At 40.9% G+C, this 26,674-nt stretch overlaps 1 protein-coding gene across 1 annotated transcript; it reads right to left on the bottom strand.

The window, feature by feature from the left end:
- Positions 1 to 56: 56 nt before the first annotated feature.
- SUB1 (SUB1 regulator of transcription) lies at positions 57 to 19,543 on the bottom strand. The gene is made up of 5 exons (XM_033179292.1): positions 19,389 to 19,543; positions 16,260 to 16,332; positions 12,809 to 12,931; positions 5,093 to 5,201; positions 57 to 3,156 (listed from the first exon to the last, which is right to left on the bottom strand). Exons 2-5 carry the CDS (start codon positions 16,329 to 16,331, stop codon positions 3,077 to 3,079), a joined length of 384 nt encoding a protein of 127 aa, XP_033035183.1. The 5' UTR covers position 16,332; positions 19,389 to 19,543; the 3' UTR covers positions 57 to 3,076.
- Positions 19,544 to 26,674: the final 7,131 nt, after the last annotated feature.

Raw genomic sequence — 26,674 nt, 5'->3', positions numbered from 1 at the left:
AACAGACAAATTACCCATTTACCTTCAGGTTTGTGAAACTGGGATAACACAAAGGGCAGATTTCTTACTTTTATTTCAACATTTAAAATATTCACAGATGGAGTATTGTATTCAGACATCTCCATGGAAGATGTACGAAAACAAAGCATACAGGCATTCCACAATTACAGAATTACATATTTGTGATTATGTGAATGTTCACCCTAGAGTTTATCTGGAAAAACACCACTTAAAAAAAAAAAATTTTTTTTTGAGTGTTTCACTGGGTTAATTGCCATAAAAAATGAACTGCAAAGAATTTCAGGAGAGAGACCTAAATATTAGTACTTTTTAAAGATTTCAAACTTTTATGGTATTCTGCTAACGTTATCTCCTGTGAGGAACACTTAATACTGAATTCTTTCTTTTTCCCCTCAATAGCCAAGTCAGAATATACTTATTTCATTTTTCACCCAATTCTTTGTTTCTAAACACATTATGTGGAATAGATGTGATTGTCACAGCATCTTGAGTAGCTAATGAAGTAGGAGTATTCTTAAGTTCTTAGGCACTGATGAAGCAAAGCAAAAGACAATCAAATTACAAATATTTTCTTTTGTAGTGGTTGTTCGTCAAGTAAAATGCTAAGAGCACTGGAAATTGGTCAAATGCTGCTCACATTTTAAAAACAGAGGAAAAACCCATTAGAAAACCCTGATACACATAGAGTCTGTTAAAGGGAAAAACCTGAGTACTGGAATTAAATTCATTTTGGCATTGTAAGGTAAGATATCTATGCCTAAAAATGCCAAGCTTTCTGCCTAGGAAAAAAAAATCTTTACCAAGCAGATAAAATTTAAACAGAAAACAAAATTAATCTATACTTTCTTTTCAGAACAAGTTAATTTGCTTCTTTTAACCCAGTTCTCTTTTCCTATACACAAAAAACGGATTAACAATCTCAGTATACCGCATATCCAGTAACACATTTAAATGAAGTTAGCAGTCAACTTACCAACTGTGCCAAAGAAACACTCCTTACATGGAGGTTTCATTAACATAATGCTAAACAACTAGAAAACATGTAGGTAATAGATTTCAGCACCATCTGGTAGTAGATTGTTTCAAAATGCATACACCCCCTAAATTCATATCAACTTAGGAAATTTACCCATCATTCCCTCTGCATCTACACCAAAAATCAAAGTTCTGTATTCTAACTACCCTTCCTGTGTGCCAAAAATAAGAAATATTTACAAATCTATCCAATTAAGTTAATAGGACACAAACATGTTCCCCAAAAAAGGAGGGAAGTTACCAATCAAGCATGATGTGTCTAACATACAAATTTTGGGAGTTTCTCTGAACCTACTCTAGTTCAAGGGGCTACAAAAAAAAAAAAAATACATATTTTTAATACATTGGTACCTATTATTTGATGAAGGCTAAATTACAAGAAGAGATTTTACCAATTTGAACCTCTTAAGGTTACTGCTAAATATACTTTAAAAAGTCATCTAAAAAATGTTTTAAAAATGCAACAGAATAGCTACTAGAAAAAAAAAATTGATAACTATGTGGCCTGGCAAATGATTTTCAAATTAAGTCCTTGACAATCAACTACAAAATGTTTCAGATGTACGAATCAAACTTGGTAGCAAAATAGTGCAAAACTCTGATATGGTAGCCCTTAATAGCAGGTAACCATTTGAGATTTGCTGCCAAAAATAATCTGTCAACAAGAATCTTTTATATGTCTTTAAACCTTTCCTTTTTCTACTCTACCTAGAATTGTGTTCCACTCTTGTTATAAAAATCTCAAAATATCATGCGTATATCATTTAGATAGAAGAGAATTAGTTCTTCACTGCCGCCTCCTTTAATTTCAGTTACAATTCCCTTTATAAACATTCTTTTCCTAAGGCACACCATGCCCTATTTATTGCCACAAAGCCACTAAAATCTGTGCCTCAATCTGTCTGCTTCATCAGTATGGTTAAATACAAACCACTTACTAGTGTCTGCTAAAACTTAGTAACATCAAGCCTAGAATGCCATTGGTCTGTTCTACTGGGGCAAAGGCCAACATACACAAGCATTTGCTCATATGCTCTTTTCCCTACAAACTAACCATATTACCTACTGTAACAGTAAAGCTTAATGACATCTCTGGCTATATATAATTCATACTCAATACTATAAAATAAAATGTTAGGCCAGTAAGCTTTCACAATTTTTATTAAATCCTAGTCTAGTTTAACAATATCTGATGTTACAGACATCATCCCATGGTGAACATGTTTAATAAGTGAAAGCAAGTCAGACATCTCATCTAAGTCATTATTTTCTGCAGACTAAGCAATAACTACACAGAACACTATGGGTAAACAAACACCTGCTCAGTTTTCACACAAGCCATGTTGTTTATCAAATTAGATCTGCTAATGCTGAATACAGTAGATTTGGTGATTGTAGTTCTCATATAAGTATCTTACTGAGATAACATTTTGACAGTTTCACTGACTTTCCAAATAAGCATAACATACTCAAAGAAAAGAATAAAGAGTGAAGTAAAAACTGAACACGAAGAGATTAAGTTATTAAAGGAAACTGAAGTAAACAATTATAAAAAGAGTGAAAAATCATTGGGGTGGAAGTCAAACAAGCCTATACATTTGATTGGAAGAGAATAGATCAAATATGGAGTTCACAAACCATTAAGTTTATAAGCTCAATGCAATACGAATCCTTTTGATTGTAAAAACTGAGTTGAAACTAAAAGATCTATAAAAACTGTTATTTTTGGCCTTAAACAGTACCAACTCTTATGATCAAAAAAGGCCACAACAGTTAAGATTGTATTACTTGATTTTATTTTACACTAGGTGGTGGGCACAAAGCAATCCTTAATAAAGTTGACAATTAGCTTCACTCAACATTTTTAATAATGCACATTAAAAAAAAGTATTCATCTTACAAATTCTTCTGCAATCCAAACATACAATAGCTTGGAAAACATTTAGAAAACAAAAGCCAATGTAAAAAGACAGATTAAAACAACTAGAACAGTACAGGTTTTATTTATATGGCTCGAATTTTACAGTTTTCTTACTGCATCATCAATGTCAGAAATCTGTTCCTTCAGCTGGCTCCATTGTTCTGGATTTAAAGAAATACCTAAAACAAAGTTTAAAAATTCAAAGGTGACAATCTATTTAAGCATTGAGGATATTCATACTTCCAACCAGAATACTGCTTTATCAAAATTTCCACTTTAGGCCGGCTGCAGTGGCTCATACCTGTAATCCCAGCACTTTGGGAGGCCAAGGCAGGTGGATCACTTGAGGTCAGGAGTTCAAGATCAGCCTGGCCAACATGGTGAAACCCCATCTCTACTAAAAATACAAAAATTAGCTGAGCATGGTGGCTGGCACCTGTAATCCCAGCTACTCAGGAGGCTGAGACAGGAGAACTGCTTGAACCTGGGAGGCGGAAGTTGCAGTGAGCCGAGATCACGCCACTGCACTCCAGCCTGGGCAACAGAGCTAGACTCCATCTCAAAAAAAAAAAAAAAAATGCCACTGACACAATGCTACAATACTGAAAGTCACATCTCTTACATTTGTTAATTAACAAATCATCATCACAATTTACTAAGCAGATCAATCTCATATTCAGTCTTACTTTCCACAGTGTATCCTGCATAGTACCTATTGTAACCAATGAGAATAAATGAGGGTTTGAAGACACATCTTACTAATACCTGCCAACTATCAGGCTAAAATGGTCAGGTCCAGATTTGGCATGTGATACCCCATTACTATATTTCCAGTTGGTTCCAATATTTGCCCAAAATTTCCACAGGAATTCAAGCTGAGTAACTGTGCTGAGTTCTTCCAGAAGCATTCATTTCACTTTGGAAAAATTCCCAGGACCTGATTCATACAGGACTCCTCAGAAAGTATATACCAGGTAACTGCATTCTAGGGTCATCCTGTCAGGGTTAAAATCCCAGCCTCACTTTCACTAAGCGTATGACCCTTAAAAAAGAACTACAACACCTTGTAAGCCTTAGTTTCCTCACCAGTAAAATGGTATCTACACCCCAAAGAGTTGTTGTAAATGATTAAGTAACACGAATAATGAATTTAGCATATAACCCAACACATAAATGGTTAAAAAATGTGAGATATGTCTTTCCTATTTAAGATGTAAAAGTATGAACAGAAATTTTATATTTTCTATATTTTGTACTTTAATGTTCTAACATTCTAATACCGATGCATATAAACAGAGAAGTAAACAAGAACTAGCAGAAAGTATTCCCAGAAAAGTGCCAGAAGGCCATGAAATTGAAAAAAAAAGAATAAACAAGAAATACGGCATAGGCCACTCTGGTACATGAATGACCAATCCAGAAGTGACTTGAAGAAAATACGAAAGCGTATAAACACATATAGAGGCTGAGTTTAACAAAAAACTGAACGAAGCAAACAAGTGGTACCTTTCAAACTAACAGGCAAGCAGAGTAAAACTAAATAAGGAAGCATTTTTCTTTAGCTGAGGGTCAACCTAGAGCAGCAATCCAAATATACAAATTTGGGTTGGCTCACCTTCTCTAGCTGTTTGGTGAATAATATAAAATATGCTTCCAGAATGCTAAGAGGCTTGCGACTGGATGAAGCACAAATGGAAGGAAAGCAGAGATCCACTTGAAGAATAATGCCCTAAAGAATAGCTTTTACGAGCTGAATCAAAAGGAAACATTGTAAACCGAGATTTTCCATTCCAGATTTTACAAGTTCCCAGATAGTGCCTAATCTGCTTCAGAATTGCTGTAAACCTTTTTAAAAATTGTTCAAGTAAATCAGCAGCCAATTGAAGTGATACTAGGGGGTGTTACTTTTCTGGGTTTTATTCCCAAAAGCTGTATTAAGACATCTCTTTAAAAAATGTTAAGTATCAGGTCCCAAATGACTACAGAAGATAGAGAATCAACTAAGACTCTTCCTTGTCCCATGTGTCCTGCCAACATTTCAAGTTAAGTAAGCTATTCAGAAAAGTTTTAGTTTAGTCCTAACACTATGACAAAACTCAAGTAATTAGACCTCACCTTTTCTTCCTGGTTTCATTTCACCTTCAGGATCCATCCAGTATTCTCTAATATCAATTAGCACTTTGCCTTTAAAATCTCGAACGCTAACGTACCTCATTTTCCCAATCTGCAAAAGAAACAAACATAAAAGGAGGTGCTCCTTACAAGAGTGGTATCTGTTTCAATTGTATTCATATTCACAACCTGCTGCATGCTCACTCTACATCTAATCATGAAAATGATTACTGCTGACCCTTGAACAACATGGCTCTGAATTGTGCAGGTCCCACTTATATGCATATTTTTTTCAGTGAAAATACTGGAAAAAAATTTGCAGACTTGACAATTTGAAAAAACTCACAGAACTGCATAGCCTAGAAATAACGAAAACATTAAGAAAAAGTTAGGTATGTCATGAATGCATAAAACATACATAGATATGAGGTTATCAATTACTATCATAAAACATACAAATCTATTATATGAAGTTAAAATGTATCAAAACTTATGCACAGACACAGTAGAAATGTGAACAAAGATTAAATCATAACTGCATAAAATTAACTGCAATACATAGTGTAGCAGTGCTAATAATCTCATAGCCACTTCCTGTTGCTACCTCAGTGTGCTCAAATGTTACAAACATCTGCTTAAAACACCTTGTGTAAAACACCATGTGATGCTAATCATCTCTGCTGAGCAGTTCATGTCTCCAACAAATTGTGTATTGCAGCAAAAAGTGATCTCTCACGGTTTTCACATATTTTTCATCATGATCAGCGCAATACGATAAACCTTAAACACGATGAGTCCTACACAAAGTGCCCCTAGTGATGCTGAAAGTCCTCCCAAGAAGCAGAGAGAAGGCATGACATCACAAGAAAAAAAAAAACGCCAGAAGCGGTGGTGCATGCCTATGATCCCAGCTACTCAGGAGGCTGAGGTAGGAGGATCACCTGAGCCCAATCTGGGCAACACAGCAAGACCCTGTCTTTAATTTTAAAAAGCAAAAAAATAATAATAATTAAAAGTTGAATTGCTTCATATGTACCACGGACTGAAATCTGCAGCTATGGTTGCCTACAATTTCTAACATGATATATCTTATAAATAGATAACGTAAACTAATGTTATTGATAAACACCATACAGTACAGTAAAATGTATTTTTTCTCCCATATTATTTTCTTAGTAATATTTTCTTTTCTCTAGCTTACTTTATTGTAAGAATACAGTATACACTACATATAACATACAATATATGTTAACTGCTTATGTTACTCGTAAGGCTACCAGTCAGCAGTAGGCCATACTTAGCAGTTTTGTTTTGGCGAAGTCAAAAGTTATAACCAGATTTTCAACTGCACAGGGGTTGGTGCCTTGCATTTTGACCCTGCATTGTTCAAAGGTCAACTGTACTACTCTCAATATCAGAACTGCAACCAAAGGAAATTACTGTTTAAACTATCATATGATCCAGCAATCCTACCCCTGGGTATATATCCCAAAGAATTAAAAGCACAGACCCCAAGAGACATCTGCATACCCATCTTCATAACAGCATTATTCACAAGAGCCAAGAAGTGGAAACAACACAAATATCCACCCAGAGATGAACTGATAAACAAAATGGGGGAGGGGGGTGGAACAGACACACAATGGAGTATCATTCAGCTTTTAAAAAAGGAAATCCTGTCACATTGTATGTCAATGAAATAAGCCAGTCAAAAAGGAAAAAAGTAAATACTTTATGATTCCACTTACATGATGTCAAGTTCATAGGAACAAAAAGTAGAATGGTGGTTACCCAGGGCTGGGAGAAAGGAAACTGTTGTTTAATGGCTACAGAGGTTCAGTTTTGCAAGACGAAACAGTTTCGGCAATCTGTTACACAATAATGTGAATATACTTTTATGATTTTTACCACAAAAAAAAAAAGGAAGCAAAATTTTGCAGTACAAACTACAACCAATAGGAATCCACAGATGCAACTAGCTACAAGGCTTTACCAACCATTCTGAATATACAAATCCAGAGTTCGTCAATAATAACAAAGTTTTTCCTTTTCATGTTCACTTCAAATAACATCTTTAATGCACCTCACTCACAGATTGAGAACTTAAAAATATTCACAGAAAAATTATTTTTCAAAAATCTTATGTATCTGCTTACCACAAATTACAAATTCCAGAGAAAACAGGCTTTCCTCAACAAAGTGTCTCTAAAGCACTTTTTAAGACTCACTGCAATACAGTAAGGGAAGACAATGTGGCACTGCAGTACAGACAGACATAGGGGTCAATGGAACACAATGGAGTGAAAAATTACACACGCATTGGACATATTCACTGGTTTTTGTTTTTTTTGTTTGTTTGTTTTTTTTCTTGGTAAAATCCAGGGTAATTCAAAGGAATAAGAATATACTCTTTTCAACAAATGGTGTTGAAACAACAAGCGTCTGCAACGCTTGTTGGTGGGGAAGAATCTAAATCCCTGTCTTACACCACACACAGAGAAATTAATTCTACATGAATCATAGCCCTAAATGTGAAAACTACAACTATAAAACTTCTACGAAAAAAACACTGGCAAAACTTTTTGTGGCCATGGAAGACAAAATATGTCTGGGACAGAAAATAAGCATTAAGCAAAAGAGGAGAAAAATCGATAGAATAGACAATCACACTAAAGCCTTGTTTTAAAAGATGCTTCAGAAAATAAAAAGGTAAACCAGAAACCTAAAGAAAATATTCACTCAAGGTGCAGCCACAGGGGTCTTGGCCTTCCAGCACAGCCTAAGGAAGGAGCAGAACTGTGAACATGAAGAAAATGATGAACTGACCAGAATTGGTGAGAACCTCCTTTCCAAGAAAGATCTGTCACAGATGCCCCTGACCAACTGCCAGTCCGCCCTTATCCTGTCTGTCTGATTCTGTCTCTCTGGTTTCATATTCTTTCTTCTCTGTTAACCTTCACTCATTTTTAAACTAGACTGCTTTGAAAACTAAAGTCTCCCTGAAGTCTAAAAAAAATTCTAATCATACTTACATCTGACAAAGGACTTATATCCAAAATACATAAAGCGTTACAACTCAAATGACCTGGCATTATTTTTAAGTGGCCAAAAGATGCTCTTCACAAAAGATGTAAAAATAGCCAATAAACACACTAAAGATGTACAATGAATTAAGACCTGTACATGAGGGAAATGCAAAGTAAAACCACCGTGAGTTACTATTATACATTCATTGTAACTAAAAAGAATAAAATTTTCTTTTTTTTTTTTTTGAGACGGAGTCTCACTCTGTCGCCCGGGCTGGAGTGCAGTGGCCGGATCTCAGCTCACTGCAAGCTCCGCCTCCCGAGTTCACGCCATTCTCCTGCCTCAGCCTCCCGAGTAGCTGGGACTACAGGCGCCCGCCACCACGCCCGGCTAGTTTTTTTGTATTTTTTTTTTTTTTTTTTTTTTTAGCAGAGACGGGGTTTCACCGTGTTAGCCAGGATGGTCTTGATCTCCTGACCTCGTGATCCACCCATCTCGGCCGCCCAAAGTGCTGGGATTACAGGCTTGAGCCACCGCGCCCGGCCAAAAGAATAAAACTTAAAAGAATGACAATATCTAGTGACGATGTGGTGCAACTGGAATCTCATAAGTTGTATTGATGGCTGTGTAAAATGCTACAGCTACTATGGAAAGTGGTTTGACAGTGTCTTATATAGTTACACACTTACCCTATGACTCAGCAAATATATCTGGTATTTACCCAAAAGGGCAAAAATGTCCACAAAATGACTTGTACAAGAATATTCACAGAAGCTGTATTCCTAATAGCCCAAGACTTGATACAATTCCAATGTCCATCCAAAGTGAATGGATTAAAAAAGTGTAGTATTATCATACAAAATACTACTCAGCAATAAAAACAAATTACTGATATATGCAACAAGGACTAATCTCAACACATTATGCTGAGCAAAAACCAGACACAAAAAACAGACTGCATATATCCATTTATACAAAGTTCTAGAACAGACACCATAAATCTATAGTGGTAGAAATAAGATCAGTGATTACCTAGGACATGAGCGATGACTGCAAAGCCAAGAGGAACTTTCTGGGGTGATGAAAATGGTCTGGCCACAAAACCGTGTACATTTATCACAGCCTATCAAAGTATGCTTTTAAATGTGTGCATTTTATAGTACGTAAACTATACCTCAAAAACATTTCTAAAACAAAAAAGAAATCTGCCCAACAGTTGCTTCTCCTTTAGAAAAAAAAAAAGAGTAAAACTGATAAATTCTTATTAGCAAAAATTAAACAAGTGATGAGATATTAGTATAGGGATATATTTCTTAAAGGTAGAAAAAATAAAGATCACTGAAATCCCATTTTATTGGAAGAAAATAAAATCAGATGACAGAAAATATTTTACATCTACAAAATCTAGAGATTAGCAGCAAAAAATACCATATACCTCATACAGAACTGTGATTCTTAAATGAATTTGATTCCCTGTCCCATTTGAAGATCTGATAAAGCAGCGGTTCCTAACCTTTTTGGCACCAGGGACCAGTTTCATGGAAGACAATTTTTCCACGACAGGCAGGGAAGGGGAAAGGTGACAGTTTCAGGATGAAAACTATCCCACCATCAGGCATTCGATTCTCGGAAGGAACGCACACCCTAGATCCCTCGCATGCACAGTTCACAATAGGGTTCGTGCTCCTATGATAATCTAATGCCGCTGCTGATCCGACAGGAGGCAGAGCTCAGGCGGTAATCTTCACTCACACACCGCTCACCTCCTGTGCAGGGGACCCCTGTGATAAAGGTTATGAATAATTCCTTCAAACACAAAAAAGAAAATTCAAATCAAAAAAAAATTCTATGGACTCCTGCCCCAAATTAAAATGACCAGTTATAATCATTTTAAATTAAATAATTTGAAAGTATCAAGTATCCTTAAATCATCAAATCAACTAAGGCAGTATTACTGACCCTTTGTGCCTAACTCTGAAGAAAAATATGGATCAAAGTTTCCTGCCTCAACTATTCTGACCTTTCAAGACACAGGTACTAGGTGATTATGAGATAATTCTCCAGTCTCTTTATTATCACAGGTGTCACCCCAGGTAGGTTATGTCCCTATGGAAGAAAGTTCTTCAAAATCAGGGCTGAAGGAACCAGGAAGCAAGCATCTCTAATATCTTCTCTCTAGTCACGATTCTGCCTCAATCATTTCAGACTTTAAAAGACTAGTGTATTGATTTTCCTTTGGTACAACTCTTTACTACATTTAGAGAACTGCTTAAGTACTGATGTTTAATGTACATCAAGCTGTAATGGCAATGAAATTATTATTTTATCTCTTACAATGCCTACACTACTAGATCCCTGAAAGCCACTCTGAAAATAAGGCCTAGGCCAGCACAGTGGGTCACGCCTGTAATCCCAGCACTTTGGGAGGCCCAGGCAGGTGGATCACGAGGTCAAGAGATCGAGACCATCCTGGCCAACCATCCTGGCCAACAGGGTGAAATCCCGTCTCTACCAAAAATACAAAAATTGGCTGGAGGTGGTGGCGCACACCTGTAGTCCCAGCTACTCAGGACGCTGAGGCAGGAGAATCTCTTGAAGGCGGAGGCGGAGGTTGCAGTCAGCCAAGCTTCATGCCACAGCACTCCAGCCTGGTGACACAGTCAGACTCCATCTCAAAAAAAAAAAAAAAAATAATGACCTATGTTCCTCCTAGAGGCAGGCTTTCAAAAGATGCAATGTCAGCCTTAGGAGGCTTGGGAATCTTTCCAGATGAGGGTTTAAGAAATGAAGCTCAGTTTTTCTGGTGAGAAAATTCCTAAAAATTGATCTAGTTTTCACAAACTCCTCTTAACAGAATCGAATCTCTAAAATGTGTGTTCTGAACTAAATAGTTCATCTGCACTTTGTCTATCTTCTTTACCCAGAAGTATAACAAGGCAAAAATAAGCATTAGGAAAAAAAAAACTTAAATTTTCCCATTCTCACCTTAATCTTGGCACTCCACCTTTCAAAGCTATCAACGGGTCAAAAAATACACGCATGTTAGCCTTGCTTTCTAGTCATATAAATGTTTACAGTCTTGGTCAGGGACGGTGGCTCACGCCTGTAATCCCAACACTTTGAGAAGTCACGGTGGGCAGATCACCTGAGCTCAAGAGTTCAAGACCAGCCTGGGCAACACAGCTAACACCATTTCTACAAAAAAAAAAAAAAAAAATTTGCCAGGCATCATGGAGCATCGCCCGTAGTCCCAGCTACTCAGGAGGCTGAGGCAGGAGGATCATTTGAGCCCAGGAAGCGTTAAGTTGCAGTGAGCAGAGATCACACCACTGCACTCCAGCCTGGGTGACAGAGCAGAGACCCTGTCTAAAAAAAAAAAAAAAAGGTCGTCACCCGTTCCACCCAACTTCTTGGTTTCAACTAATACTCATGGCTTCTCGAAACACTCATCCTTTTCTTGCTCCCATTACTGTACTCTTCTAATTTTCCTTCACCCTCTCTCTTAAACTACACCTCTTTCTCCTTCCATTCTCTATCTGAATATAACCCAAGACATGCCCTCATCTGCTTCCTGTTCTTCCTAACACTTCAGTAGGCAGCTTTAGTCAACCATGCTGATAATCCCACATGAACATTTCCCAACTAAGTCCTTCAGGTGCTACAGAAACAACTCAATTTTTTTTTTTAATCACATCCACAATCAAGTCCACATCTTCACTGATTGCCTAATTCCTCTGGTCCATTCTTTCCAACCTGTATCTTGTAATTGGCACAATTTCTCCTTTAGGAAAACCCATCTAAGCCCTTATCACCTCACATACAGATTAAAGCCTACAATCACCTAAGCAATCTTACCTGCTTCCATTTAACCCCAACACCCCTTCCTCACAAATCCTTCTTGTACAAAGATGCCAATGTCACATCTCCCTAAAACAAGATAGGAAACCCAAGAGAAGATGCTATACGAGTCCTCTCCAGGTGATTTCATCAAGTCCCTCTTATGAACTTCCTTCACTCTACCTATTCAACTCATTCCCCTTTCTGTTGCTCATCATGCCAAAATTAGGCACATAATAATCTATTCATAGCTTACTGTCCCAACACTTGACCTGCCTCCTCCAAGTTGCTGTTTTCAATCTCATTTTTTGGATTTCTGTAACCTTTAAATTTGCATTGGTTTAAATACAGCAAAACTAGACTTTAGAGACTTTAACAATAATCCAGCATTGTACAAAATACTTTTACTAGTTTGTTCTATTTTAATAAATGTCCCTAGTTAAGAGGATTGTAACACACATATTATGCAATTATCAGATTATAGACTTTTAACACTCTTCAGATCAAGCCAGATAATAATTCCTCTGAATCTAAAGAAATAGCCAACTTTGGCCTGGCACAGTGGCTTACACCTGTAATCCCAGCATTTCTGGAGGCTGAGGCGGGTGGATCACAAGGTCAGGAGTTCAAGACTAGCCTGGCCAAGATGGTGAAACCCCAACTCTACTAAAAATACAAAAATTAGCCAGGCATGATGGCTGGTGCCTGTAATTCCAGCTACTCAGGAGGCTGAGGCACAGAACTGCTTGAACCCAGGAGGCTGAGGTTGCAGTGAGCCGAGATCGCACCACTGCACTCCGGCCTGGTGACAGAGCGAGACTCCATGTCAAAAAAAAAAAAAAAAGCCAACTTTACCTGAAACATGTTATCATCTCTGCTGCTGCTACTCTGTTTAGAAGATGACAGAGCTCTCGAAGTTTCACCTGTCTTTTGCTTTTTTACAGGTTTTTCTGGAGCAACTTGCTTTTTCCTCTTTAACTAGAAAAGAACATGGTTAAAATTTGCACACATAAGAATAAAACACATCTCAGTGTTAAACAATCCAAAGACTATATCCAAAATATCATAAATATATACATAAGCAAATTTCACTCGACAACAAAACTATGAATCTGACCAATCCTTCTATCTAATAATGTTTTCAAACTCTGTTCTCAGGATCCCAAAGACACTTCAGGCATTAGAGTGGTATTAACCACAGGAACAGTTATTTTGTGGTTTGGGATCCCACGTATGATTTCTTTGGTAGAAAAAAAAAAAAAGGAGGGACCTTGCTGCTTCTGAATAAACCTGGAAACCGCAGGTCTACTAAAGCTAGTCAGTTACTTATTTTATGAAGCAGATATATTAATTAAAAAGAATACAACCCACTCCAGCCTGGGTGACAGAGTAAGACTCCGCCTCAAAAAGAAAAAAAAAAGGAATACAACCAACTTACTCCATTTCCAAGATATGTCCTGCCTATTCCTAAAGGGATTTATGCTGGCTTAAGGAAGTTATGGACTGAAAGCGGTGGCTCACGCCTGTAATCCCAGCATTTTGGGAGTCCGAGGCGGGAGGATCACTTGAGGTCAGGAGTTCGAGACCAGCCTGGCCACAATGGTGAAACCCCATCTCTACTAAAAACACAAAAAAAATTAGCTAGGCTTGATGGTGGACACCTGTAATCTCAGCTACTCAGGAGGCTGTGGCAGAGAACTGCTTGAACCCAGGAGGCTGAGGTTGCAGTGAGCCGAGATCACGCCACTGCACTCCAGCCTGGGCGACAGAGTGAGACACCGTCTCAAAAAAAAAAAAAAAAAAATTAGCCAGGCATGGTGGTACACGCCTGTAATCCCAGCTGCTTGGAAGACTGAGGCAAAAGAATCACTTGAACCTGGGACCCAAAGGTTGCAGTGAGCCAAGATCACGCCACTGCACTCCAGCCTGAGCAACAAAAGCAAAACTTCATCTCAAAATTTTTTAAAAATAGGTATTTATGATTAGACAAATCTGAAGAGAGCTATTTCGCACTGGGCACTGAGAGCCAACTCAAGAGCTTCCTCGTCACAAAAAAAAAAAAATCATTGAGGATAGACAGCTATGTGTTAGACTAGCTTTCAAAAATCACAAGTGTTTTAAAAACTGCATTATTTTAAAAGCTTATTCGAAAGTCTCATTCTCAAAAAGAGCTAACAACCCATAAAAACCACTAGAATTCCCAATCCAAACAGAAGAGGGCAGTCATGTTCCTTCTTGATGGAATAGTATAAATATTTTAATATTACTAAATTAATTGAAAGTTATCAAATTATTCTTGGGCCAGGCGTGGTGGCTCACACCTGTAATCCCAGCACTTTGGGAGGCTGAGGTGGGCGGATCACAAGGTCAGGAGATCGAGACCATCCTGGCTAACATGGTGAAACCCTGTCTATACTAAAAATACAAAAAATTAGCTGGGCGTGGTGGTGGGTGCCTGTAGTCCCAGCTACTCGGGAGGCTGAGGCAGGAGAATGGCGTGAACCTGGAAGGTGGAGCTTGCAGTGAGCTGAGATAGCGCCACTACACTCCAACTTGGGAGACACAGCGAGACTCCGTCTCAAAAAAAAAAAAAAAAAAAAGAAAGTTATCAAATTAGATGAAGCTAGGAAAAATATTACATACATGATGTAAAACGTGAAATGAAAACTATGGTATATAAGGTTAAGTGTTTACAAGATTAATGTTACTATTCGGGACAAACAAAAAGTTAACTCAGCTCAATATGGAGAAAGTAATTATTCTATAAATCAGGCTCTAAGTTTTGCCTGTGGACTAGTGCATGTCTGGCAAATAAAAGCTCAATACACATTTGTTATTATGAACATATTCAAATACTATATAGGGTGCAAATTTTAAAATTAAGAAATTTACTCAAGTATAGTCTTTGAAGCCTTATTTTACCCTTCCAAGTGTTGTTATATTCTATATTTATACTTTAACATTACAACTTCTCCAATCTCCCATGGGCTCTCCCTTTTTTTTATAGCTAAAATTGCTAAGCTTCAGAAGGAAAAAAAAGATGGGGAGGCTGCTTCTTTTGAATAAACTTTTAGAAACCACAAGTCTACTAATGCTAGTCATTACTTGCTATTTTACAAAGGATATATACTGATTAGGAAAAACACCACCAACTTATTCTATTTCGAGGATGTAAATATCTATTCAGATATGTAAAGTTCTATGAGATAAAGGACAATTCTGCACGCAAGACTTGACCGCAGAGTGAGACGCTCAGTTATGCTCCACTGAGATGCTCAATTTAGCAAAATGCACCAATTACGGTGCAGCTGTCATCTAACACAGAAAAAGCCTATCTTGTCAAAATGGGTTTCAAGTTAGCTTTACTGGGTGCTGATTTAGTTAAATGGAAAGGACCAGAGCACAAACTTGGTATATTCCAACTTAAAATGTACCAAGCCTAAAATCCAGAAAACCTTATGTGAAGAATAAACACCAGTAACTGAGAGAACTGTCATAATTAACATTTTATGGCCATTCATGATGGCTCACACCTGTAATCCCAGCACTTTGGGAGGCTGAGGCAGAACGGTGTGAGGACAGGAGTTTGAAATCAGCCTTAGCAACACAGCAACACCCGGTCCCTACTAAAACATTTTTTTTTTAAATTAGCCAGGCATGATGCCTGTAGTCCCAGCTACTCTGGAGGCAGAGGTGGGAGGACTGCTTGAGACCAGGAGGTCGAGGCTGCAGGGAGCCATGATGTTGCCACCACACTCCAGCCTGGTTAAAGGAGCAAGGCCCTGTCTTTAAAAAAATAGAATAAACATTTTACCAAAAAAATCAGGTAAATTTCTAAAAAATGGCAAATAGTGACTTTGACCTACTTAGAATTCTATGTCCCTAGGATCCAAGGCAGTGGCTCTGCAACTTCAGGGTTCCTAATGGTCCTCAACAGAAGACTTGTTAAGTCTGATTAAGGGCCTATGAGTATGAATGTGCAAAAAGCATCCTAGGCACTTCTAGTCAAGTGGTCCACAGACCAACCACACCACCAGAAATACCCATTCACATTCTCATTTTTATTTTTTATTTTTATTTTTAAAGAGACAGGGTCTTGCAATATTAGCCTGGTTGGTCTTGAACTCTTGGCCCCAAGCAATCCTGCCAACTCAGCTTCCCAAAGAACTAGGATAACAGGCATGAGCCACTACTCCCATCTAGATCCTCATTTTAAGATGTCAATATGCCTTTTACTATCCTTCAGAATGGGATATGGACAATATTGTTGAATATCACAAAAATGACTTGGTGCAGTAATACTCACCTTTTTGTCAACCTCACTGTCAGAATCACTGCCAGAAGAGCTTGAAGAAACAAGTTCCTTTGATTTAGGCATCCTGAAAGAAAAATACATTACATAAATAATTAACAAGGTACTCTATTACTTTCAACTTAGCTCTCCCCCAATCAAAGAAAAAAATCAAGTTCCATGGTTCATTCTACCATTTTTGTAGTACTGGAGTTGTTACACTGAACACAAGTTTTAATCTATACTCTTTTAAGTTGCAAATAACATGCAGGGTGCAATGTGCTGAACCCAGTAAGAACAATGAACTAAACGTCATACACTCCTACACCTCTAACCTTTCTCCAAGCCAATGGATCTTTCTATACTTCGTTTTAATGGCATTGCACACTATGGGTAGGGTAGACTGCAAGAAGGCAACAGATAACAATTACTGTTAAAACCAGAAGAAATGTAATTCTGCTACGACTGCTTTAGACTTCACACCAATGAGATCAGAACTAATGTAAAATTATTCACTGTGGGGAATTGACCCCAACATTTACACAACAGGGAACTAGCCGTACTATGCAAATGTGACATCTAATTAATTTCCACATATTTTATTCATATTTTGCCTTTTTGGTCATACCACCAAAATAACAACAGGTACTAATTCAAGAGTACACAAAATTATACACAATTCAGGCCAGGAACGATGGCTCACACTTGCAATTCCAAAACTTTGGGAGGCCGAGGTGGGTGGATCACTTGAGCTCAGGAGTTCCCAGACCAGCCTGACCAACATGGTGAAACCCATCTCCACTAAAAATACAAAAATTAGCGGGGCACGGTGGCGCGCCTGCAGTCCCAGCAACTCGGGAGGCTGAGGCAAGAGAATTCGCTTGAACCTGGGAGGCGGAGGTTGCAGTGAGTCGATGTGACGCCATTACACTCCCGCCTGGGCAACAAAGCAAGACTCCGTCTCAATAAAACAAAAAAATTCTACACAATTCACAGCAATTCAGCAATTCATTACATTTTACACAGATTTTTCTACTCTGGAACATAATTAAAATCTGAAGAACCTATTTATGTGAGGTGCAAAACCTTCCCGCAAATTCCTACCATGCTGGTAGCTCCCCAGGTTCCCCCAGAGACATACATAGCTTAGTGCCTTGCTTACAAGTGGGTGTTTACTGAGTATCTGAGTGCAAGTTTGCAGAGAGCAAACTATCAGTAAGCCTAAGCCCCAAATTTCAAGGAATTCCAAAATATGTGGATACCTCTATTCAAAGCACTTATAACACCAGATCGTAAAACGCTGATTATCAAAGTATCTTTTGCTCTCCCCATCTCAGAAGAGATTAGGTCCTATTAACCCATTTATGCCGGAGGTTGTAATTTTTTGAATTTTTGCAACCAGACCTTGGCGATGACCTTGAGCAGTAGGATATAAAAAACTCCCACATGCTTAGCGTTCCAATAATGGAACACTGGCCATCAATAGGTTAGTTTCTATATGCCTTAAAGGGCCTAATAAACACAACACAGTGTATTTGCTGAATACAAGAAAAAAAGACTTAAAATTCCTCAAAATAAAAAATCATAAATAATCTAGCTCTCTAGACGAAACCTGCATTAGCACTGATGTTGCATGTGTCCCAAAATAGGAGGTCAAGGAAAAAGAAGTGGGCCATCCCAATCCTAGCCATTAAATTCAAAAAGCTCAATCTGATTTTAACTGGTAACGTCTTCAAGAGTAAATTCAGAAGGCAAAAGCAACGTTCATGACCACGTTTTATCCATTTTTTCTGTTTCTGCTCCATTTTGCAACCTTATCTCCAAAATCAATTTAGTTCAGTTTATGCTAGTTAATACGACAAAAACATATTTTTTAAAAAGGTAACTAAATTGAACATAATTTTTCACTTTGAAACTGTCGATCATAACTACCGTCTGTTATTAAAAACGGCCTGGGGGCCTAAGAATTTTTCTTTTTTTTTATTTTTTTATTATACTTTAAGTTCTAGAGCACATGTGCACAACGTGCAGGTTTGTTACATATGTATACTTGTGCCATGTTGGTGTGCTGCACCCATCAACTCGTCATTTACATCAGGTATAACTCCCAATGCAATCCTTCCCCTCCCTCCCCAAGAATTTTCCAAAGAACCACCCGGTCAACCCAAAGAAGTCCACTGGAAAAGAAAGGTAACGGTAACTAAAGCCAACCTCTCAACTTTTAACAAATATATTTTTACCTGTTCCAATGTGGGGGTGAGGGGAGAAGCAGCTTGTAATTCAAGTAACCGATACTGAAACCGCTATTGTAGAATTTATACAAAACGCAACTTTAAAAAGAGAAACGAAATCTTTCAGCCTTTGCTGATCGAGAGGAAAATCAGAAAAACCGAGGTGAAAATGAACCAGGACTGAAGGGCACACGACTTCGGTATAACAGGAAGGTGACAAACACAAGGCCAGGGAAGGGGTCGCAAAGACCCAGCAAGCTGCTAGAACCCCAAGGCTAGCAGCCGCTCGGGCGAGGGTAGACAGGTTGGTCGGAGGGGGCGTGGGAGGCGGCGAAGTGCGGAGAAGACTGCGTGGGAAGGGGCGGGACTTGCACCAAGCGCCATTTTCTTCTCTCGAAGGGTTCCCTCCCCCCGCACATCAGCCGTTCTTCCCCCCTCCCGCCCGCTCCCGCCGCCCCCTCCCGCCCGCATCCGCTCTCCCAGTATCCAGACCGCCCGGCTCAGGGCGAAGGCCGGGGGAAGAGTATGTAACTGCACGCACCCCACCTAGGCCAGCCGCCGCCGCCGCATTGTCCCTGGGACCGCGACCCCTCCCCGCGGCTCCTCGCCCCCCGGCCGGCCTCAATCTGCCGCCCAGGGCCGCAGGGCCCGTCGCCTCGACTCGGCTCGGCTCCCCGGGGACGGGAGTCTAGCGCGGAAGGGCCCACAGCGCGTCACGCGCGGAGCCGGGAACGGAGAAGGGGGCCTGCGGACGCCGAAGAGGGGAAGGGGGAGGTAAGGCAGAGCCGCCATTTCCCGCGGCCGTTGCCGGCGAGAGGAGTAGAGGGCCGAAGGCAGCTCACGGCCCGGCTGGGACGGTGGGCGGGACGGTGGGCGCCCCGAGGAGTAGGGGTAGGGGATCCCGCGCACTCACGCTTTGCTCGGCTCTAGCAGTCAAACACCCTCTTGCTCGTTCGCTCGCGACTGACAGAGAACCGGAAGTGACGGCAGCCAGGAGACGCCGGCCCCGCCCCGCTGGGGCTGCGGTCATGTGATGGGGCGTGGCCTCCCCGCCGAAACCAACACTTAGACCCTTTCCAGGGCCTTAAAGGGACGGAGTCTTTCCCAGATGGGTGACGCGAAAGTCAGATGTTGGAAGATTACATCTGACCCTTTAGAGAATGAAAGAGCTAATATCCTTCCTGTAGGAGATAGCTTTAAAAAAAAGGAAAAGAAAACGCTAATAAAACATGAGTTGCTAGCGCCATGCTTTGCACTTGTTCAATAAATGTTTATTCTAATGAAGCGAAGGGGCCATAATGAAAAAGATCGATACTCTGGCCCATTTTCCCAGAAATGGTCTTCTTCCTACCCCACTGCACCCACCTCAATACATGACTCTGCCTCCTAAAATCCAAAGGAAGGAAGCTAAAGTCACAGCGTCTAATTCCAGAAAGTGCAAGAAATCTTTGGAGTACTCCTTATTCCTGTATTGAAATCCTGGACATACAAGGGAGTTCACAGAAGGCAAGAGAAATCCATATACAAGCAGCAATATAGCTAAAAGATTGTTTGAATATGTATTTGAATGAATGCCTCCTACAGCTAAGAATCAATATAAAGGCATATCTGTTAACAAAGATCTATCAAGCACCCACTACGTGTCAGACACTGCATGAGGCAATTTACATTATTCATCCTAAAAAGCACGTTCCAAAGCAGGAATAACTACTCTCTCCATTTTATAGACGAGGAAACCAAGGTTAACGCCCTATGGAGAGGATATTTCCTGTTATAGCTGAAGCGTGAATTGGCGTTATGTTCCTTGCCTCCAGACCCTATTTTCCTGCCTCAGGTAGAGGAATGGTATGAGATTGTACAAAGTAGAGGATGGAATCCTGTTGAAACTCAGAATTGCACATCGGAGATGCAACAGAGGCTGAGGAAGGGCAGTGGATTGCAGAAAGGGAGGAGTGTTTGAATCTACATATGGAGCAATTAGACCTATGGTTCCCACCCATTCCACCCTTATAGGAGAAGAGATATATTGCCTGGAAACATTAAAGCTGGGGGCAGAATGTGTAATGAGGTTGAGACGCAAAGAATACAGCGGATGGAATCAAAGTCTGAACACTAAATGTGAAAGCATCCCCCACATGTGCCTTTCTAGAATTATTTGACTTTTAAAGGATTAAATACAGACAAAAATACAAATTAATTCCTTAGTTTGTTCTGAAACCCTTGATCATAATGAAATCAAAGCAGCCATGAAAATAAACACTGACGTCAGGCGTGGCGGCTCATGCCTGTAATCCCAGCACTTTGGGAGGCCGAGGCAGGTAGATCACCTGAGATCAGGAGTTCAAGACCAGCCTGACCAATATGGTGAAACCCGGTCTCTACTAAAAATACAAAAATTAGGCGGGCGTGGTGGCATGTGCCCAGCTACTCAGGAGGGTAAGACAGGAGAATCATATGAACCTGGGAAGTGGAGGTTGCAATGAGCCGAGATTGTACCACTGCACTCCAGCCTGGTTGACTGAGTGAGACTCCGTCTCAAAAAAAAAAAAAAAGAAGAAAAGAAAAAGAAAAAAGAAAAAAAAACATTGACATTATACACTGTCATGGGATACTGTGCAGCTCCACACCTACCTAAAGAAATGCTTAATATTCAAGGTAAACCACGTGCACTTAAACTAATATGGCATCCCCTGCATCTGCAACCCTTCCTGCTTTAACAAGTTTTCATTCAGTTTCTGTGTCACTGAGGGAACTGGGCAGTGTGCCTGCTGTCGGTTTGGGTTTCGGTTCTCTAAGCATCGGAGGTGGAGAGCTGTTAAGGAGGTATGTATTTTTAGAAGTAGGGAGACCTGAAGCTTTGCATGCAAATTTGTTGGCTCAATTTTCCTGGGTGTGGTACTTTGTAAAACTAATCGAAAATCCTTGATCCTAAGCGTTGCCCATTTTTAAAAGGTAAATATAACTCAAGAAAATAAACAAAAATACTTTTTTACATAGGTGAAAGAGGAAGGAAATTTTTTTATTTTAAACAAAATAGAGACTGGGCATGGTGGTTCACACCTGTAATCCCAACACTTTGGGAGGCCGAGGCGGGTGGATCACTTGAGGTTAGGAGTTTGAGACAGCCTGCCAACCTGATGAAACCCCGTCTCTACTAAAAATACAAAACATTAGCCGGGCATGGTGGCGGGCACCTGTAATGTGAGATACTTGGGAGGCTGAGGCAAGGAGAATTGCTTGAACCCAGGAGGCAGAGATTGCAGTGAGCCTAGGCTTCACTGAGCCTAGATGGTACCCATTGCACTCCAGCCTGGGCAACAAGAGCGAAACTCCATCTCCAAAAAAAAAAAAAATAGGACAGCAGTTGCTTTCAAATAATAGAATGGGAAGAAGGTGTAATTCACATGCATTTATACATTGTGGGGTGGGGAATAGCTCCTTTTATAGGCAAATTCCTAGAGGGCATCTTTAAAAGTGAAAGAACTCCCACTTTCTACTCCAAGCTTTGGTCTGGAAGAAGAGGGTGGCACAAAAAGGAATGTGCTGAATTTGGAGAATCTGTAGGTGTCCCAGAAAGGGAGGTAGATTGGAAAGTAGGGCTGAGAAGGGAACTAGCTCACAAACTGTGAAAGGGACAGAGCTTGAGGAGGAGACTGCCAGGAAGAAATTCCTGGAGGCCTGGAGTATGGCGCGGGACTGTTAATGCAGTCCCTCCAAGACCTTATGCTGTCGACACCCTCCGTTACTCACTTCTTTCAAAGCTTCAGAAAAAGGCTTATTCAAGTATCAGGATATTATTTTGACATCTTACCCAATGTGACTCTTGTTACTAGCACTTCCTGCTTTCTGACTTTTACTCTTTCCCCATCATTTGACTAGAAGAAGGATGTTAGACCAGAACACACAGACCAGATTCTTGGCTTTTGACTTTTTTAAACTATAAGGATTCCAGGCATAAATTATAGATTTAAGATAATATGCTATTAAAATTTTTTCTCTCTGGGTGCTGTGGCTCCTGCCTGTAATCCCAGCAATTTGGGTGGCTGAGGTGGGCGGATCACTGGAGCCCAGACGGATCACTGGAGACCAGCATGGACAACATAGTGAGACCCTGTCTCTACAAAAAAATACAAAAAAATGGGCCGGGCATGGCGGCTCACGCCTGTAATCCCAGCACTTTGGGAGGCCGAGGTGGGTGGATCACGAGGTCAGGAGATTGAGACCATCCTGGCCAACATCGTGAAACCCCGTCTCTACTGAAAATACAGAAATTAGCTGGGCATGATGGTGCGCGCCTGTAGTCCCAGCTAATCAGGAGGCTGAGGCAGGAGAATCGCTTGAACTCAGGAGACGGAGGTTGTAGTGAGCCAAGATCATGCCACTGCAGTCCAGCCTGGTGACAGAGAGAGACTCCATCTCAAAAAAAAAAAAAAAAATAGCTGGGTGTAGTGGTATGCTCCTGTGGCCTCAGCTACTTAGGAGGCTGAGGCAGGAGGATCACTTGAGCCTGGGAGGTCGAGGCTGCAGTGAGCCGTGAGTGCACCACTGCATTCATTCCAGCCTAGGTGACAGCCTGTGTGTTTTTGTCTCAAAAGCAAACAAAAACAGTTCCTTTCAGCCCACCCCACTAGCCTGTAGAGATTATTGCAACTGTGAAAGGGAAGGGTCAGAAGAGAAAGGAGATGAGGCCCCTCTTCAGTGTCTGAGGAGTAGAGAAGTAGTTCTGCTCTCTGTCCCCACACCAGCCCTGGGGAAGGAAGGAAGCATCAAATCCCCAGAGGGCTTGGGGATCTGAGAGAGCAAAGCAAACTGATGCCTTGCCTTCCAGGTGGCCAAGCTCTCCGAGGTCCTCTGCAACCCAAGCGCCCCTCCCTCCACCACAGAGTTGGGGTAGAGATGTCTGTGTGGTGTATCAGGATGGCAGACCTCAGGCAGCCTCACCGAGTTCAGAGTTGCCCCCAGGGTACTGCAGGACTCAGTGGAATGTCTTTCTCTTTGGCCAAGAGTAGCACAGATGTGTCACTGACAGCCAGCAGACCTGGGGGGGCCTTGCAGTGAGGAAGAGGAAATCTCACCACCCTTGACTTGCATAGAGTGGTGTAACAAAGGACATCTCAACAAATACCAGTGTGAAGATGTGAGAAGGACCAAGAATAAGACAAAATGAACTCTTAAGAAAAGGCCAACCATAAGGTTTCCATCTGTGTCCCTGCCCAAATCTCGTGTCGAATTGTAATCCCCAATGTTGGAGGAGGGGCCTGGTGGGAGGTGATTGGATCCTCAGGGCAGATATCTCCCCCTTGATGTTCTCATGATAGTAAGTGAATTCTCATGAGATCTGGTTGTTTAAAAGTGCATAGCACTTGCCAGGTGCAGTGGCACATGCCTGTACTCCCAACACTTTGGGAGGCCAAGGAGGGTGCATCACGAGGTCAGGAGATAGAGACCATCCTTGCCAACATGGTGAAACCCCATCTCTATTAAAAGTACAAAAATTAGGCTGGGCGCGGTGGCTCAAGCCTGTAATCCCAGCACTTTGGGAGGCCGAGACGGGTGGATCACGAGGTCAGGAGATCGAGTCCATCCTGGCTAACACGATGAAACCCTGTCTCTACTAAAAAATACAAAAAAAAACTAGCCGGGCGAAGTGGCAGGCGCCTGTAGTCCCAGCTACTCGGGAGGCTGAGGCAGGAGAATGGTGTGAACCTGGGAGGCGGAGCTTGCAGTGAGCTGAGATCCGGCCACTGCACTCCAGCCTGGGCGACAGAGCGAGACTCCGTCTCAAAAAATAAATAAATAAATAAAATATAAAAAAATACAAAAATTTGCTGGGCATGGTGGCGCATGTCTGTAATCACAGCTACTTGGAAGGTTAAGGCAAGAGAATCACTTGAACCAGGGAGATGGAGGTTGCAGTAAGCTGAGATTGTGCCACTGCACTCCAACCTGGCGACAAAGCAAGACTCCGTCTAAAAAAATAAAGAAGTGTGTAGCTCCTCCCCCTTCTCTCTCTTCCTCCTACTCTAGCCATGTAGGACGTGGCTGCTTCCCCTTCACCTTCAACCATGATTGTAAGCTTCCTGAGGCCTCCCCAGCCATGCTTCCTGCACAGCCTGTGGGACTATGAGCTAATTAAACCTCTTTTCTTTATAAATTATCCAGTCTCAGGTAAGTCTTTATAGCAATGCAAGAACAGACTAATGGGGCTGCCATGGACAAATGGGGAAAATAGGCCAAACTCTACCACCACCCTTGGTGCTCTGACACCATGTAGTCCTCCCCACCTCTGTCAGAATTTAGGAGAGAAAGGAGGAAAGGGAGAAATTATGAGTTTGACCTGAAATTGGCTAAGATTAAGCTTTTACCATTAGGTGAAATGGTGATCATTAAACACAATCATAAGAAAATCAAGAAAGTCACATTTCTTGAGAGCCTGAGTTTGTAGTACAAGAGACATACCAGTAGCATACAAAGAAGAGGAAACAAGAAAGAAAGAGGAACAGGGTTATGTGCCAGGGATGTGGTGGGCATATAGGGAGGTCAGCCGCCTCTGGTTTAACATCCAGGCTAAAGCAGGAAAGCAGATCACAGCATGAATGACCAGGAGACCATAACTCCTTCCAGGATGTTTTGGGAAACCTTAAGGAGAATTCTGGAGGTCCCATGACACATGGAATGGTAGCACCAACCATTCAATTTGGGTATTAAAGGATATGGTGGCTCTGGATGTCTAGAGGTTTTAGGAACACCTAGGATGGGGCCATGTGGATCATACATGCAAAAGAGGAAACAAAACAAAAACCTGGGCATCCTCCAGTTTAGTGATTCTCAAGAACTGGGAAGGGAGACAGTACCAGGTAAGGATTGTACCAGGTAAGGATTGTACCAGGTAAGGATTGTGCCAGGACAGTACCAGGTAAAGTTATGGATTGAATGCTTGCTTTTTCCCCGAGATTCATATCCCGGTGGAATGGTATTAGAGGTGGGGACTTTGGGGCATACTTAGTCATGAGGGTGGAACCCTCATAAATGAATTCATTCTCTTATGAGAGGAGACAAGAGAGAGCTTAATTCTCTCTCTGTTCTTTGCCATGTAAGGATACAACAAGAAGACAGTCATCTGCAAACCAGCAAGTGGGCCTTCACCGGATATGCAGGCACCTTGATCTTGGACTTCTCAGCCTCCGCAATTGAGTAAAATAAGTGTTTGTTGTTTAAGCCACCCAGTCTATGGTATTTGTATTACAGCAGACTAAGACAGGGGCAATATACACTCTTCCCAAGAGGAGACACAGGGAGCACCTACTCTTTGTAGGGTGTGAGTTATATCCATCAGATGCAGTGATGTGAGAAAAAGTTAAGGCAAAAAAAGCCTTGTGGATGGGGCTCGGTGGCTCATGCTTGTAATCCCATCACTTTGGGAGGCTGAGGCAGGTGGATCACTTGAGGCCAGAAGTTTAAGACCAGCCTGGCCAACATGGCAAAACCCCATCTCTACCAAAAAATACAAAAACTAGCTGGGTGTGGTGGCACATGCCTGTAATCCCAGCTACTTGGGAGGCTGAGACAGGAGAATCCCCTGAACCCAGGAGGGTGAAGTTGCAGTGAGCTGAGATCACACCACTGCACTCCAGCCTGGGTGACAGAGCGAGACTCTGTCAAAAAAACAAAAGACTTGCTTCACAGGCTTTGAAAAAGCTGGGAAAAATAATTTACTTTCTCCCTTTCCTGCCTTGCTAAATTAAACCCTGGAGTGTTAAGCCTAAAGACAGAGAGGAAGAAACCAGCAACTGTGTTCACCTAGTGTTATGTAGGCTTGGCTTCAATGAGACATAATCCCAGATCAGAAAGCCAACAACGGCAGTCAAAAACAAAGAGAGCAAAATTCCTCTGTCAGCAGTCACAGTGATAATTCTGGTCATCTGGAGACCAAAGTGGACAATCTGATATGGACGAGAGGAGAAAAGGAAGGACTGAACTTGCTCCCCACAGCAGCGCTATGACCCACGTGCTAAAATTTTCTTCCACCAAACAAGTTGCTACAGACCCTTGTATTTTATCTACTGTCAAAAATTAACTTTCATAGTACAACATTTAAAAAGCTGAGAATACGTAATTCCAAAAGTTTAATACTCCTTATTACTCAAGTAATTATAAATAAACATGAATTATATGAATTATGTGTAAAGTCATATGCAA

The sequence above is a fragment of the Trachypithecus francoisi genome, unplaced genomic scaffold (assembly GCF_009764315.1).
Source record: "Trachypithecus francoisi isolate TF-2019V2 unplaced genomic scaffold, Tfra_2.0 Lachesis_group2, whole genome shotgun sequence".
NCBI lineage: Eukaryota > Metazoa > Chordata > Mammalia > Primates > Cercopithecidae > Trachypithecus > Trachypithecus francoisi.
Note: the sequence above shows the minus strand (reverse complement) of the source record. Positions and strands in the feature narration are given on the sequence as shown.

What these genes read in the sequence shown, in the direction of transcription:
- SUB1 (XM_033179292.1), bottom strand. Translation starts at nt 16,331, where the DNA reads ATGCCTAAATCAAAGGAACTTGTTTCTTCAAGCTCTTCTGGCAGTGAT. An exon ending in GAGATGATAACATGTTTCAG is followed by an intron (nt 5,202 to 12,808) that starts GTAAAGTTGGCT and finishes TTTCTTTTGCAG; the next exon opens with ATTGGGAAAATGAGGTACGT. An exon ending in AATGAAACCAGGAAGAAAAG is followed by an intron (nt 3,157 to 5,092) that starts GTGAGGTCTAAT and finishes ACTTTGTTTTAG; the next exon opens with GTATTTCTTTAAATCCAGAA.